At 27.6% G+C, this 13,471-nt stretch overlaps 3 protein-coding genes across 5 annotated transcripts; 1 reads left to right on the forward strand and 2 right to left on the reverse strand.

The window, feature by feature from the left end:
• Positions 1–1,937: 1,937 nt before the first annotated feature.
• On the reverse strand, positions 1,938–3,078 carry LOC114128074 (mediator of RNA polymerase II transcription subunit 9). The gene is made up of 3 exons (XM_027992483.2): positions 2,838–3,078; positions 2,680–2,776; positions 1,938–2,279 (listed from the first exon to the last, which is right to left on the reverse strand). Exons 1-3 carry the CDS (start codon positions 2,906–2,908, stop codon positions 2,139–2,141), a joined length of 309 nt encoding a protein of 102 aa, XP_027848284.1. The 5' UTR covers positions 2,909–3,078; the 3' UTR covers positions 1,938–2,138.
• Positions 3,079–3,253: 175 nt separating this feature from the next.
• LOC114132286 (ribosomal oxygenase 1) lies at positions 3,254–7,785 on the forward strand. Its single transcript, XM_050204725.1, has 7 exons — positions 3,254–3,807; positions 4,016–4,444; positions 4,508–4,724; positions 5,127–5,385; positions 5,637–5,754; positions 6,033–6,243; positions 7,420–7,785. The coding sequence occupies exons 1-7, from the start codon at positions 3,530–3,532 to the stop codon at positions 7,495–7,497; spliced, it is 1,590 nt and encodes a 529-aa protein (XP_050060682.1). The 5' UTR covers positions 3,254–3,529; the 3' UTR covers positions 7,498–7,785.
• Positions 7,204–12,873, reverse strand: LOC114132284 (multiple coagulation factor deficiency protein 2 homolog). 3 transcript variants are annotated; one of them, XM_050204726.1, is made up of 5 exons: positions 12,678–12,873; positions 9,317–9,631; positions 7,958–8,038; positions 7,769–7,890; positions 7,204–7,711 (listed from the first exon to the last, which is right to left on the reverse strand). In XM_050204726.1, exons 2-5 carry the CDS (start codon positions 9,526–9,528, stop codon positions 7,608–7,610), a joined length of 519 nt encoding a protein of 172 aa, XP_050060683.1. In that variant the 5' UTR covers positions 9,529–9,631; positions 12,678–12,873; the 3' UTR covers positions 7,204–7,607. The 3 variants fall into 3 exon arrangements, with proteins under 3 accessions (XP_050060683.1, XP_050060685.1, XP_050060684.1); XM_050204728.1 differs by having other exon boundaries at positions 9,317–9,915; XM_050204727.1 differs by having other exon boundaries at positions 9,317–9,920.
• Positions 12,874–13,471: the final 598 nt, after the last annotated feature.

Raw genomic sequence — 13,471 nt, forward strand, 5'->3', positions numbered from 1 at the left:
CGACACTTCAAAATTATTTTTTCAGAAAAATTGAAAATTTCAGTTGTCTATAAATAGCTCAAAAAAAGTCAAAATATTTTGAAATTTAAATCACGTAAAGAAAACGCGAATCTTAATAACTGGTAAAATTTTCAAGTATCTACGACTTATACTTTTTGAATAATAACAAATATCAAAAATCGTTTGAGACTAAACTGTTATTTAACGCGGTTTTTGTAAAAATTTAAATTTCAAACACTCATAAAAATTTTTTGTCTGAATCCGGTAGAGTTTTTTTTACAGATATTTGAAGAAAAATGTATGGAGAACCTTGTACCAAATTTTCAAAACTTAGTTATAAAAGAAAAAAATTTTATGATTTTTCAACTTCAAAATTACTTGCAAATTTTCGCGTTTTCGACAGATTTCGTAAAAATTTGAACTAAAAACGCTTATAAAAAAAAATTGTGACTAACGATTTTTAATTTTTTTTAACTACATTAAAAACAACTCATAAGGAACCTTGTATTAAATTTTCAAAACTTTTTGGTCATCCAAAAATTTTTTATCGATACTTTAAAAAAAATTTCTCAAAAAAATCGAAAATTTCAGTGGTCTATAAATAACTCAAAAGAAGTCAATATTTTTTGAAAATTTAACTATATACGGATACCACTGACATTAACATTTGGTGAAAATTTCAAGTATTTTCAGTGATTAGTTTTTGAATTACAACCATAAAAAAAAATCGATTGGTCGAAAACTGGTTTTGCGTAAAAATTCCCGTTTTTCCGTCATTTTTTTTGGTTTTTCCGGCGCTTTTGAAAACTATTGGAAATTTTTTACTTTTGACCCCCCAAAGTACAAACTACATTCACTTTCCTATCCGAAACAGGGTCCACTTTTTAAAATCGGAGCACTTTTACTGCTCCAAAACGTGGTGACAGACTCAAAAATAATAAAAAAAAAAAACACACATCGTTGTAAAATCAATACATTCATCACTTCGTTCAGAATCTAAAATGGGTGGGGGGCACTGAAGACCTTTTTGCAACCCCATAATTGCGCTACTAAGACCTGGTAATAATTATTAAGTAATTATATTTAATTTTATACAGAATAATATTATCTAAATTTGTATGTATCCTGTTTTTATAATAATAAATAAATAATTATATTTTTTAAACATCACTATTTACAATTTATGACTTCTACCAACAATGGGCCGTCAAACAAGAAACGACTATAAGTAAATTTTATATATTTTACATATCGATAGGCTTTTTAGAAGTCTTTAAATTTGACAATTACATAATGGTTGACTCTAATATGCATTTAAACACTAATAATTTGAAAAATACATATTTAAATAAATTAAAAGACATTGAAATATTTTTGTAATTATACACAAATAGAATTTTTGATTTATTTATGTATAATTCTAATTTACAGTTGATCTAGAAATGTTTTAGTTCATTCAGTAAAAACATGCATATAAATAAACTTCCGATTCCTAGAGATGGCAAACAGTGACTAAAGAGTAAAGTTGGTCATTATGACAATGGTGACAGGCGACAGCAACTTAAATTTAGCAGCAACAATTGGTGGTTATTATTAATTGTTTATTAAATATTAAGTCACCATCAATCATCATAGAGTATTATAAGAGTGATTAAATAAATGCGACAAGATTTTTCATTAACAAGTAACAGTCATATTATCATAATGAGTGACAGAATGAAAATACACTCTTTCCACACTGCACAACTTTTTTTACAGTACAACAGTTGTAGTATATTAGTTTAAATTAAATGGTATAGTAACAGGTTATTTTTATCACCCACACATATTTCAATTATTTCTTTAACTATATTGCAGTCAACAGTCTACATTTTGTTTAAAAAAACTTTTACAAATGTCTTAGATGGATTTGTATAGATAGAAATAATCAAGTCACATTTAGAGATGGTTGCTCAATGGCCAATATAAGTATCATACAAATACTTATTTTATTTATTTACTTTTTTTTATATTCTGTAATGTTCACAAAAAAAAAAATTTAATTTTACTTATTAAAAAAAAAAAAAAATGAAAATAAAATCATGTTCACAGACACATAATAAAACATGAATTACACAAATCCATTGTGTTATATTGTCTCAATACTTTGGAACGTCAAATGAATACATATGTCTATATTTTAATAACAGTTGTCTTTTCATTTGCAAAGATTGTCGAAGATCATCCATAGCTTTTAACTGCTGCTCACTGTTGTATTGGATTCCTGGTAGTTTACGAATCTGTACAATTAAAAGAATTGTAGTACAAAGATAAGATTTTAGACATTTTTTTTACTTATACATACTAATTTATACTTATTAGATATTAAAATTAAGTAAAATTTACAGTACCCTTATGAATCTTAAATATATCCTTGTTGTACCATTCAATTATATATATTAAATAGAGTTGTATATAGTTTTTCAACCTATTTCAAATTTGTTTTTCAGTTTTTGATTTGTTCGTAAATAACAAGTTGGAATGATTAAATAAAAAGAGGTTGGACATCTTAGTCAAGTTCTGTATACATTTCAATGATTTTTGTTGAACTTACAAATTTTAATATAGTATACCACAATTTTAGAAACAATTTAAATATTTTGTAGTAAAAGAAAATCAAAAAGTAATTAATATTCTTACATCACTTCGTGCTTGATCAATTTTTTTTTGTAGATCTTGTATTTTTTGTGATATTTCTTGGGCTGATTTCTGTGGTTCATGATTTTCCCTTTCACCACTATTAACAGAATCGATACGTAGCTACAAACTTTGAAAACATATTAGACGAGTTCTTTTACCTTTTTATAATATCGTGAATTAATGGTAAAAAATCAGTATCCACATCGTTGACGGTAAGAGTATTTTCCATATTTAATGATTTTATTTATAATTTTTAAAGATAATTAAGCCATAAACATAGTTTCTAATCATTAACACTAGTCTAACAAGTAAATACTAAATAATAAATATATACTAATAGTAATTATTGATGAGTATAAAAATAATATAAATGAAACTACAATTTTAAAAATTTTGTTCAAACATTTAAAAATAATAAATATTAAATACCTACTATTTATTTTTTATTTGATAATATAATGAATGATAACATTACTTTGTGATATTGTGATTGTACTATGAGTGGCAAAAAGTAATGCGGCATTGCGGCATGAACTAAAGTTAGGTTAGCTCATCACTGATAATATATTAAGTTTCTATCATGAACTTAGTTTTGAATCTTAGTTCATGCTTTCTGTATAATGTATTATAATTTTTAATAATTAACAATAATTTATAGTTTATAGAGCTTTTTATTTTTTTTACGTTACAGACAACATTTTTCATTTTTCATTCTGTGGCTCGTAACCCGTAGGTTTTTGGACAAATAAATGTAGGTTGAGTGGATGTACAGTGTTCAATAATATTCGATAAACGATTAATTTTTTTTGAACTGTACCTTATTGCAACTCGTTGAGCTATCTCTAACAGTATGTCTGCTTTCGAGTATTATACTAAGAATGGTATTAATGAGGACAGTGTGAACCGCAAACGTAAAAATCATGGCCAACAATGTCAAAGTAAAAACAAGAAGAAATTAAAAAAAATTCCAGTTAAAATTACTAAAAACGAAAAAGGCATTGAAAATCCAAAAAAACCTAAAAGCCAAGCTTTGAATAATATTTATAATAACTTAAAAGATTCTTTTAAGACGGGGCAAAAATTGTTGGAATGGCTGATACATCCCATCAGTATAGACGATTTTATGAAGTAGGTTAAGTAAATATTATATTATGAAGTATTATTATATATTTTATAATACATATAGTGTATACCTACAATAATATATGGTTACTTCTATTAATAGTTTTGATATTAAGTTAATGTAAAATTTAGAAAATAATTAGGTATTTATTTTATTTTCAGTTTACATTGACAATTTGATTTAGTCACTAATTTCAGATTTATTTTTTTTCAGGAATCATTGGGAAAAAAATATCCTGCATGTGCCAAGAAACAGTTCTAATTATTTTTCGCAATTGTTTTCTCTTACTGAACTTGATACCATTCTTCGTGAAAATAATCTTCAATATGGGACAAATGTTGATATTACATCTTATACAGACAATGTACGTGAAACACATAATCCAGTCGGCCGTGCTCATCCTCATGTTGTTTGGGATTATTTCAACAATGAGTGTAGTGTCCGATTACTGAATCCTCAGTTATTCGCTCCAGAAATTTATAAATTCATGGCTAATCTACAAGAGTATTTTGGTTCATTAGTTGGTTGTAATGTTTACCTTACACCTCCATTTTCTCAAGGGTTTGCTCCTCACTATGATGATATTGAAGCATTTGTTGTGCAAGTAGATGGTGAAAAACATTGGAGGGTTTATAAACCAAGGTAAATGTTATTAGACATTTATAGGTAGTTGATTATAATATTTTTTTACAATTTTATTTTTAGAAGTGGGTTCGAAACCCTGCCAAGGACTTCAAGCCGAAATTTTCATCAAGATGAAATAGGTGAACCAATTCTTGATGTTATATTGAGGCCTGGAGATTTCTTGTATATGCCTAGAGGATATATACATCAAGCAGATACTTTATTTACAGAAACACATTCTTTACATTTGACATTTTCATCATATCAACAAAATTCTATGTATGATTTTCTTCAAGTGGTAAGAAATTGTAACTATTTTATGTTTTCTGCTTTTGTTTCTTAAATAATATTATTTTTTTTTTAATTTGTAAATAATACAGTTTTAGATATTAATATTATTTGAGTTTATCTTATGAAGTTGATATGGATTTTGGGTTTTTGATTTTTAATTTAAAATTTCAATTGATCAGTTTATACACATTAAATCAAAGGAAATCATTTATTTTTAATTTATAAATTATTATCTTACATATTTTTGTTTTTGTGTTTTTTATACCCCTATTTGACATTTTTTAAATAGTTATTTGGAATGTGTTAAAACCAATTACTATTATTTCGTGTCTTTCATGTTTACATTTTGTAATTAATTAAATATTGTCTAATTAATTTTTTAGAAAAAATAATAAATTGTTATTTTTAGGTGGTTAATAATTCTTTAAATAACGCTGTGAAGAATGATGTATCTTATAGGTATGGATTACCTATTGGATACCAACATTTTGGAGGCTTATGCGAATCAGAAAAACCACTTCCTCGTACTGTTCAAAGGCAAAAATTTGAAAATCAAATAAACCAACTTATAACAAACTTAAAAAAACACATGGATCTTGATCATGCAATTGACATGTTTTCATTGAAAAATTATTATACAAATTCATTGCCACCGTCAATATGTAATGGTAAATTACTTATTAAAAACATTAAGGTATATTTGTTATTAATATTGTGAATGGTATTAACAAAGAGATCACATATTTAGTAAAATTAAAGAACCAAACATTAAACCTTATTTTGTATAAACAGATACAAATACATATAATTATGACTTAATGAATACTAAAATCTTTCAAAATGTAGACTTATTGTTATAAATTATAAGTCATGTTTAAATAATTTGAGACATAGAAACAAAATATATTTATATTCATAGATGAACTACTACGGACAGTTGCTAATGGTACAAAAATGTTACCTAATGGAAAAACCACTGAACTAGAGATAAATCTTGAAATTGCTGAAGTTAAATTTATTCGTAAAAATTGCTTTAGGTAAGACACACTATATACATGTATTGGTTATATTAAGAATAAGTTTTAATTTCATTTACTAATGATATGAAAACAAAATGAACGTATTACATTTAATATATTATATTTGACATTTGATTTTAAAAAGTATCTCAAATAAAGCCATTTTTAATTCTTTATTGAATTAAATATTTATTGAAAAATATTTTTTTATACCCTTATGGCTTATTGTGTTGATATTTAATATGTCTAATATGTATTGTATTATTAATTATAACAATAAAATGTTATCACTGTAGGTTGGTCGAAGAAAGCATGTTGGATGAAGAAACTGATCAAATGATAAATGAAGTGAGATTGTATTATAATTTAGATAACTCTAAACAATTGCATAGTAATGAGTGTCAATTTGTTGTCATACCTGATGAAATGGGATTATTTGTGAAGAAACTGTTTAATATTTATCCATCATTTATTAAAGTATCTGACTTATGCAGTGATAATGAACAGGTGAATATTAATTAAATTATATAAAAAAAAGATTTACATATGTGTACATTTTTTTTAGTTTTTATATTATTTAATATTTTTTTATTTTCTAAGAAATTGAAAAATTTAATTTAAAAACATTATATTATTCAGTTTTAAGTATGAAGCAAAAAAAAAAAAAAATATCTTGATAAATTTATAGTTGATAAAAGGCGTGATATACTTCAATAAACTATGAATTATAATATAATATTTTAAGAAAGTTTAGTAATAATTTTTTTGTATCAAAAGAAATTCAGTTTTATAGTTAAAAACCTAAAAAAAATAAATACTGATAATTATTAATTTTAATTGATTTCCAAGTGTGTGTATGTTACAGTAAATGTGCAAGTATCATTAAAACTTAGGTACCAATTGATAACAGATATATGCAATATAGTTTGATCAAACTTCATAATATTATATATTATATCATATTATGACTTATGAGTATTGTGGTTTGGGCTTTGCAGATGAGAAATGGTATATCTTAGTAACTTAGTATAAAGATTTATTAATTTATTAAAGAGATAACTAAATTACACTAAATTACATAAAACATTGTTAAATGTATCTTACTATTTTATATTAAAATATACCTAGTAAAATGTTTAATTTGACTATATCCTATTTATTGTTTCATCATTCATCAATAGTATTTATTAATAGGTATATTATATTTTATTAATTTGAAGAACAATTTATTAATTGCACTTTTGTTATAATTTTTACATTTTATTTTTGACTTTTATATTATGTTTTAACTTTTGTTTGCTGTATTTAAATACAGACTAAATTTTTTATATAACAAACTTTTATCATTATTATTTTACATATATTTTTTTTTCAAAGGTAAAATATTACTTGTTTGTAAAAACCCAATCGTAAACAATCATTTGTGATTCATACTTTTACCATAATTTAAATAAAAATACTTTAATATATAAACATAAAACATTGTAATTAATGAAAAATGAATACAGATTAATACCTACTTATCTATAAAATAGTTGATGTAAGAACGTACTATATTAAAATTATACAGTTTTTTTTTTTTTTTATCATTATTGTAATTACAAACAAAACTAGTTTTATTTAATTGTTGTTAATCTTAATGATTTTTAACACTTATTAATATAAAATATAAATATGTTTTAGGCTATGCAGCTAGTGAATGATTTATGGGAACGAGGATTGTTAATTACTTCAAAAGATATTACGACACTGTCTACTTAGTTATTGAAAAAAACAACTAAAACTTACATACTAAAATGTATGTTTGAAATAATACTTTACTTTAAGTTATAATAAACAATGCATTTTAAGAAAAGTTACATATTATTATTTTATACATTTTGTAAGTGCTTGTTCTTGGCAATCACATATTCAGTGTAGCTGAGAAATCCATCATAGTTTGTGTCATCATCATACAGTATTTGATCAACTAAATCTAATAACAGTTTTAGATTTTTAGTATGTTTTATTCGTAATTAAATAAATATTTTACCTGTATAATTTTCTAAATTTGATGTCTTTGTTTCTGTGTCAGCATAATTGTCCATGTTATGAGCAAATGCAGACATTAATTCTAATCCATCAAGCATTGTGTTTTTATCATAGTCATGAGCACTATAAAATGAATACATTTATTAATTAGTTATTTACAAAATATTATTTATTTGTGTATGTTACCCACATGAAATATCTAAATTCTAATTCTTCATCTGTTAAATTACTATCGTCTATGTCTGGAAGTCCAAGATCCTCTTCGATGTGTCTGTTTCATTTTTAAAACCATATTATATATATTAATTGTTTAATATAAGCATGATGATATGTATGATCATAATATAAAGAAAGGCAAAAAGGTTCCTTAAGATTCGAGAATATTACAATATGTAGGTATATCATTTTATTGAAAATACATTTATGTTTTATTTTCTTTATGTACATAAATAATAGTATATTATATAATTTTATTCACTAATACCTATCTGCTGAAAATATAGTTGAGGAATACTTAACTTGAATGACCACAGTTAAAAACTGGTCTGTAATGGTAATGAGTAGAGTAAGGTTTTTATGCACAAAAAATGTAAAAATGCCTTAAAAAAAAATTACATGCTCATAAATATTACACTTAATTATATTGTTTCTTTGAATGTTTTATTAATATTAATATTTTTATTTATTAATTTGGTACTTTAGTTAAATATGCACTAAAAAATTAGTTATTTTCTTTATTTTAATTAATCCATTTTTACTAATGTATACAAAAATTCAAGTTAACTAGGTATAGAATAATAGGTACTTCCTACTCCTAGCAAAACGCAAACATATAATTTAATCAGAATATATTATATTATTTTAAGTTAATATAGTAAAATACATATGTACCTATTTATAGAAGATTGAAGAATATCCATTCATTTATTTACAAATTTATTTTAATACCTAATAATATGAAGCAGAATAAAATAATGAAAATAAATGTAACTATGTATTTCAATGGATAATATATTATACGATGTAAATAATTCGTTAAAAACTTTACCCATAAGTAAGAAAAAAACAAAGAATTATAAGTAAGTAAAATTTATGACTTTATGTAAGGGTTTTAGTAATATATAATATATATATTATATAATAATTATGTATAAAACGTTTACATAATATTCGTGTAATCGTGTACCATCTTATTTGTAACGTGCTATATTTGAACAACGACGGGGGTCCATATTATATGGAACTTATACCTAAGTAGACAGGTATACCACACATATAACTGTCATGAGGGGTGATTATGGGAAATGTGTAAGGTGGATGGCGTCGTGACGGCAGAGGGGTTGGCCGCGGAGGATACGAGTGTGTCCCGAACACGCGAAACTCGTCTTGTACGGGTCTCGCGTGTTGCACAATCGCGACGAAAAAATAAAATAAAAAAATAAAAAAAACCGAATATTTGCGGTCGTGTACCTACATACGTAAGTATTATAATGATAATTGTGACGTGCCGTATATTATATAATATTTTACGCTCGTCGTCGTCACTGACCTCTTGTCGTGCAGTATCGGTTTGTCTTGGGTGAACTTCGTGTCGCCCATGGGCTTGGGGTGTTTGTGCTCGCGGTGGTGGTCGCTCTCGATTCTCGGTTCGCCGGACACGGCGGCCCTCGGATGGTGCGGACCCCGCTGGAACCCGACGGCGATGCCCAGAAGCAGCAACAGTTCGGCCAGCACTTCGGCTGCTCTCGTGTTATAACGCATATTATAATATATGTATATATATATATATAAATATATAGTGCGAGTTTTTATCCCTTCGGCCCTCCGTCTCGGCCGACTCGCGGTCCTCGTCCGTCGTCTATTCCTGCGTGCATATATACGACGGGGTATTTTTTTTTTTTATATTATTTCCATTTTATTTCATTTCATTATCCGCTTAACGGAATAATGTTTTTTCGCGCGCGCGACAGATGCGCTCGCCCCGCCGCACGTATACGCGAGCCAGCGATCTGCAAATTCGATTTGCTCGGGCTCGCGCACCACGGTTATTTCACGGCCGACGTGAACCCAGCGTGGTCCACTCGTCTCCAGTGGCGGCGATGACGACAACGTTAAATCCAATAATCGGCGGGGGCTCGCGTGTCCTGCCTGCGCTTTGAGGAAAAAAAAAAAACCCTTTTATACCTTCCCGTTATATCGCTCTATCTGCTCTACACGTATAATATATATACTATTCTGAACCTACTGCTGATCTGTATAATATGACGAGTATATTCTTGTGTGGCGCATTTAAATGTTACACGTTCCTAATTGTATACTGTACACGTGTGATTTAGGTACATAATAATATACCTACGAGTGTATATATAAGCAGAAAGAACTGACGACTAAGCTGCTGCTGCAGAGTTCAAGTAACTCTATACGTATAGATGATCGTTCTTTAAAATTATTAATTTAGTTTTTACTGCGTGGTTCTCGTGGTTTAGTCGCTATTTTTTATACCTCGCGTATGATATGTGGTCTATCCAGTGCCGTTTATTATATTTTTGAACTATAGTTATATAATAATTGCTGCAAGTGGCGACAACGAGTATTAACTCGAAAATTATTTCAATAAACATATTTTAAATCGATTTGTACGTACCTATCACGTTTATTACTTTATTCATTATTGTCACAATATTTTAATTCATAAATACTTAATAGATTTGAACATTTTTAGATTTTAGTAGCAATATCATAATACTATATAATGTACCTATATGAAATCGAAATTATTGTTAGAACAGATATTTTAAAACCACGAGTAAAACTATTCGAAGTGAGTGGAAAACATAATATCTAAATCAAAATTTTAACGAGAAGTATTTGAGTTATTAGGTACTTATACGCAGTTTATGTTTATACTAATAAAGATAATATATTTCTTAAACACGGTTTTATAAAAGTATATAAAACCTATGTTGTACTGGATCCACTTATTATTAAAGAGTTCTATAAATTAAAATTATTAGAATTTGAATAAATAAATTATTAAACGAAAATGGGGGGGGGGAGAGAGTAGATGTGCGTGATGAATTACTCTGCAGCATGTCAACGTATCTGGAAGAGTTTAGATTACATAATTGATTGTACAGAAAAATATATTATTGCGACAGTACATCTATCTATATATCCCACACGTGTTGATTTTTTTTATATATAATATTACGGTCTGCAATACTCGTTTTGTATTGTAGCCTGCATGCAGTATAATATATACTACCTAATATGTTGGTTTACAATAAAGGGTTTGATATTTTATCTTTGAATTGATAAACTTTTGGATTTGGATATCCTATAATATAGGTATATGTTGTTTGTCAAAACTTTATGTATTATAGTTATATTATAGAATATCTGAATTGGTACGTACAACAAAAAAATTAAACGTTATTGAAGTGATAAGCCTGATAATATATAATATATGTATATATAAGTACTCATAATAATATTATGTTATGTCACCGAGCACCGAGGACGTGTAATCAAATACCTATATACGATTTCGCGAGTGATCCGCATTAAGGACCATAAGTGAGATTATAATCACAATCTAATAATATCTATAAATATATATATTATATTATGTCCTTTGCATTAAATATAGGGTTAAAATGTTTGCAATATGTTCTATGAGGACGATCGGTCGAAGGGTAGGTAGGTACCTACACAAAAGGGTTGTCGAACAATAGTCGGTTTCAAATATACACGCTACGGTAAACATACCCTATTATAATAGCACGACAGGTTTTAAAATAATTTATTATACTATACATACAGCTGACAGATTTTAGACACGATGACGTGCAACGCTATAAAGCGTTTTCATTTGAAACGAATGGAAACGTTTCCGTGTACGCAGTTGCAACTAGAAAACTATTCATTATGTCTTCGTTAATCCGCGTCCAGACACCGGACAGTGATTTTAATAATATATTATAGTTTCTTATGCATAGCGATTAAACGAAATCTGCGAGCTTTATTGTCAGTACACAAATACACCAACGAAACATGATAAATCTACTTAACTATTGTCTATTATATATATATTTCGGCAATTGCAGATTGATTTTTATACGTTTATCCGGTTGATATCTATTAATATTTAAATAAGCGTTCGATTACTCATAAGTATAATATATTTTTATCTCATAATTATTGTGTCTATTTAGTGCATTTATAAACGAATTAAATTAAATTGTATTATGTTATATTTTTAGCCACTGACATATGTTGATATGTTAATGTTAAAGTTGAATATAGGTAGGTATATTATATTGATAGGTATGATATTAGCGTAATTTATTGTAAGCTATGTATGTTATGTTAACTAGCATGTCTACTTTTATATAAAAATTGTACGAAGTCTAAATCGCATAGAATATTGAGTAGGTATTATACGGACAGAGTGTATATATTACAGAGCATTGTACATTAATTATAATACTAGTATAATACTCTGAGCAGCTGTGTTTTTCCTCGTGCATATTATTACCTTCTCGTAGTATAGAATATTTAAAAAAAATATACTAAAATTACTATCTATTAATTTCTATTAAACCAAAAACTACTGTTCTTTTTTAGAATGAATACAATGATCGCGATTAGTGGTCATCTTCAAAAATATTAAATAGAAAAATACTACATGCTGACGGAGACAAACACGACGAGACTGCATCCGCCGTAAAAGTCCACACCTTCCCCACCCCAAACAGCCTCCATACCGTGATGACGAGAATGAGGTAAAAAAAACAAAATATATCCATCGCAATATGTTATTGTTAGGTATTATTTGAAAGCATCAAACGATTTTAAATCGTACATTTTTAAACAAATCAAATAACATCAATACATATCGATATACGTACCTATTTATTATGTTTTGAAACTATTCGTGCAGTAGGAATCTGTAGAAATGCGAGTGGTGTGTGATTATAATATAAGCTATAATATATACTATCTATTACACGAGATGTGATAACGTTCGGTATCAGCAAAACAATCCGCTCGATACGAGTCCTCGTGATACCTATCTGCTATTATATTATGTGCGGACGTCGCGTTGCGCCGGATCAATAGAATGTGCGTACGCCGAAATAAAGGGGGTAGTTTCGCACGGTATACTTACGCGTGTGTGCGTGTCGTGAAATTCCGATAGATAGCGGTAGGGTTTCTGTGTTCCGTGAAACGTTTCACATGTCTGGAAAATATTAATTATAAGTAATACTTATCATAGATTAAATATACTAGTATATTTAATCTATGTACTTATCGACTTATCGTATACTCTCTGCAGCGGTTATATCATGGGATGTGCATGCGGATTGTGGATGTCCTTATTTGATTTTAGGCACTCGGACTTGGTCGTTATTTTTACAACGTTTTGCAATATAGCTGCAGGTGACCTAGAAAAATCCGTTTCACCCGACATACTCTTATTTGGTTCTCTACATAGAGATTTTTTGGTTCGGACTAGGCTTTGTTCGAAGTGGGAGTGTGTTTTTTTACGTATTTAGTCAATGAAAAATGTAAAGGCCCGAAAAACAGTCATTATTATCTTACTATATATTGTTATATCGGCTATGGTAATAATCAAACCATGCGTTTGGTGCCTCATTTCGACATGCTATTTTGTGAATAAACGATAAACTATAAGTTTTAC

This window comes from Aphis gossypii, chromosome 3 (genome assembly GCF_020184175.1).
Source record: "Aphis gossypii isolate Hap1 chromosome 3, ASM2018417v2, whole genome shotgun sequence".
NCBI lineage: Eukaryota > Metazoa > Arthropoda > Insecta > Hemiptera > Aphididae > Aphis > Aphis gossypii.

Coding starts and splice junctions, on each gene's coding strand:
- LOC114128074 (XM_027992483.2), bottom strand. CDS start 2,908: ATGGAAAATACTCTTACCGTCAACGATGTGGATACTGATTTTTTACCA. Junction 2,777..2,837: donor ATTCACGATATTATAAAAAG/GTAAAAGAACTC, acceptor TTCTGTTAATAG/TGGTGAAAGGGAAAATCATG. Junction 2,280..2,679: donor TTGATCAAGCACGAAGTGAT/GTAAGAATATTA, acceptor TTAATTGTACAG/ATTCGTAAACTACCAGGAAT.
- LOC114132286 (XM_050204725.1), top strand. CDS start 3,530: ATGTCTGCTTTCGAGTATTATACTAAGAATGGTATTAATGAGGACAGT. Junction 3,808..4,015: donor AGTATAGACGATTTTATGAA/GTAGGTTAAGTA, acceptor ATTTTTTTTCAG/GAATCATTGGGAAAAAAATA. Junction 4,445..4,507: donor TGGAGGGTTTATAAACCAAG/GTAAATGTTATT, acceptor TTTTATTTTTAG/AAGTGGGTTCGAAACCCTGC.
- LOC114132284 (XM_050204726.1), bottom strand. CDS start 9,528: ATGCGTTATAACACGAGAGCAGCCGAAGTGCTGGCCGAACTGTTGCTG. Junction 7,891..7,957: donor TTAGAATTTAGATATTTCAT/GTGGGTAACATA, acceptor TTCATTTTATAG/TGCTCATGACTATGATAAAA. Junction 7,712..7,768: donor AAATTTAGAAAATTATACAG/GTAAAATATTTA, acceptor AACTGTTATTAG/ATTTAGTTGATCAAATACTG.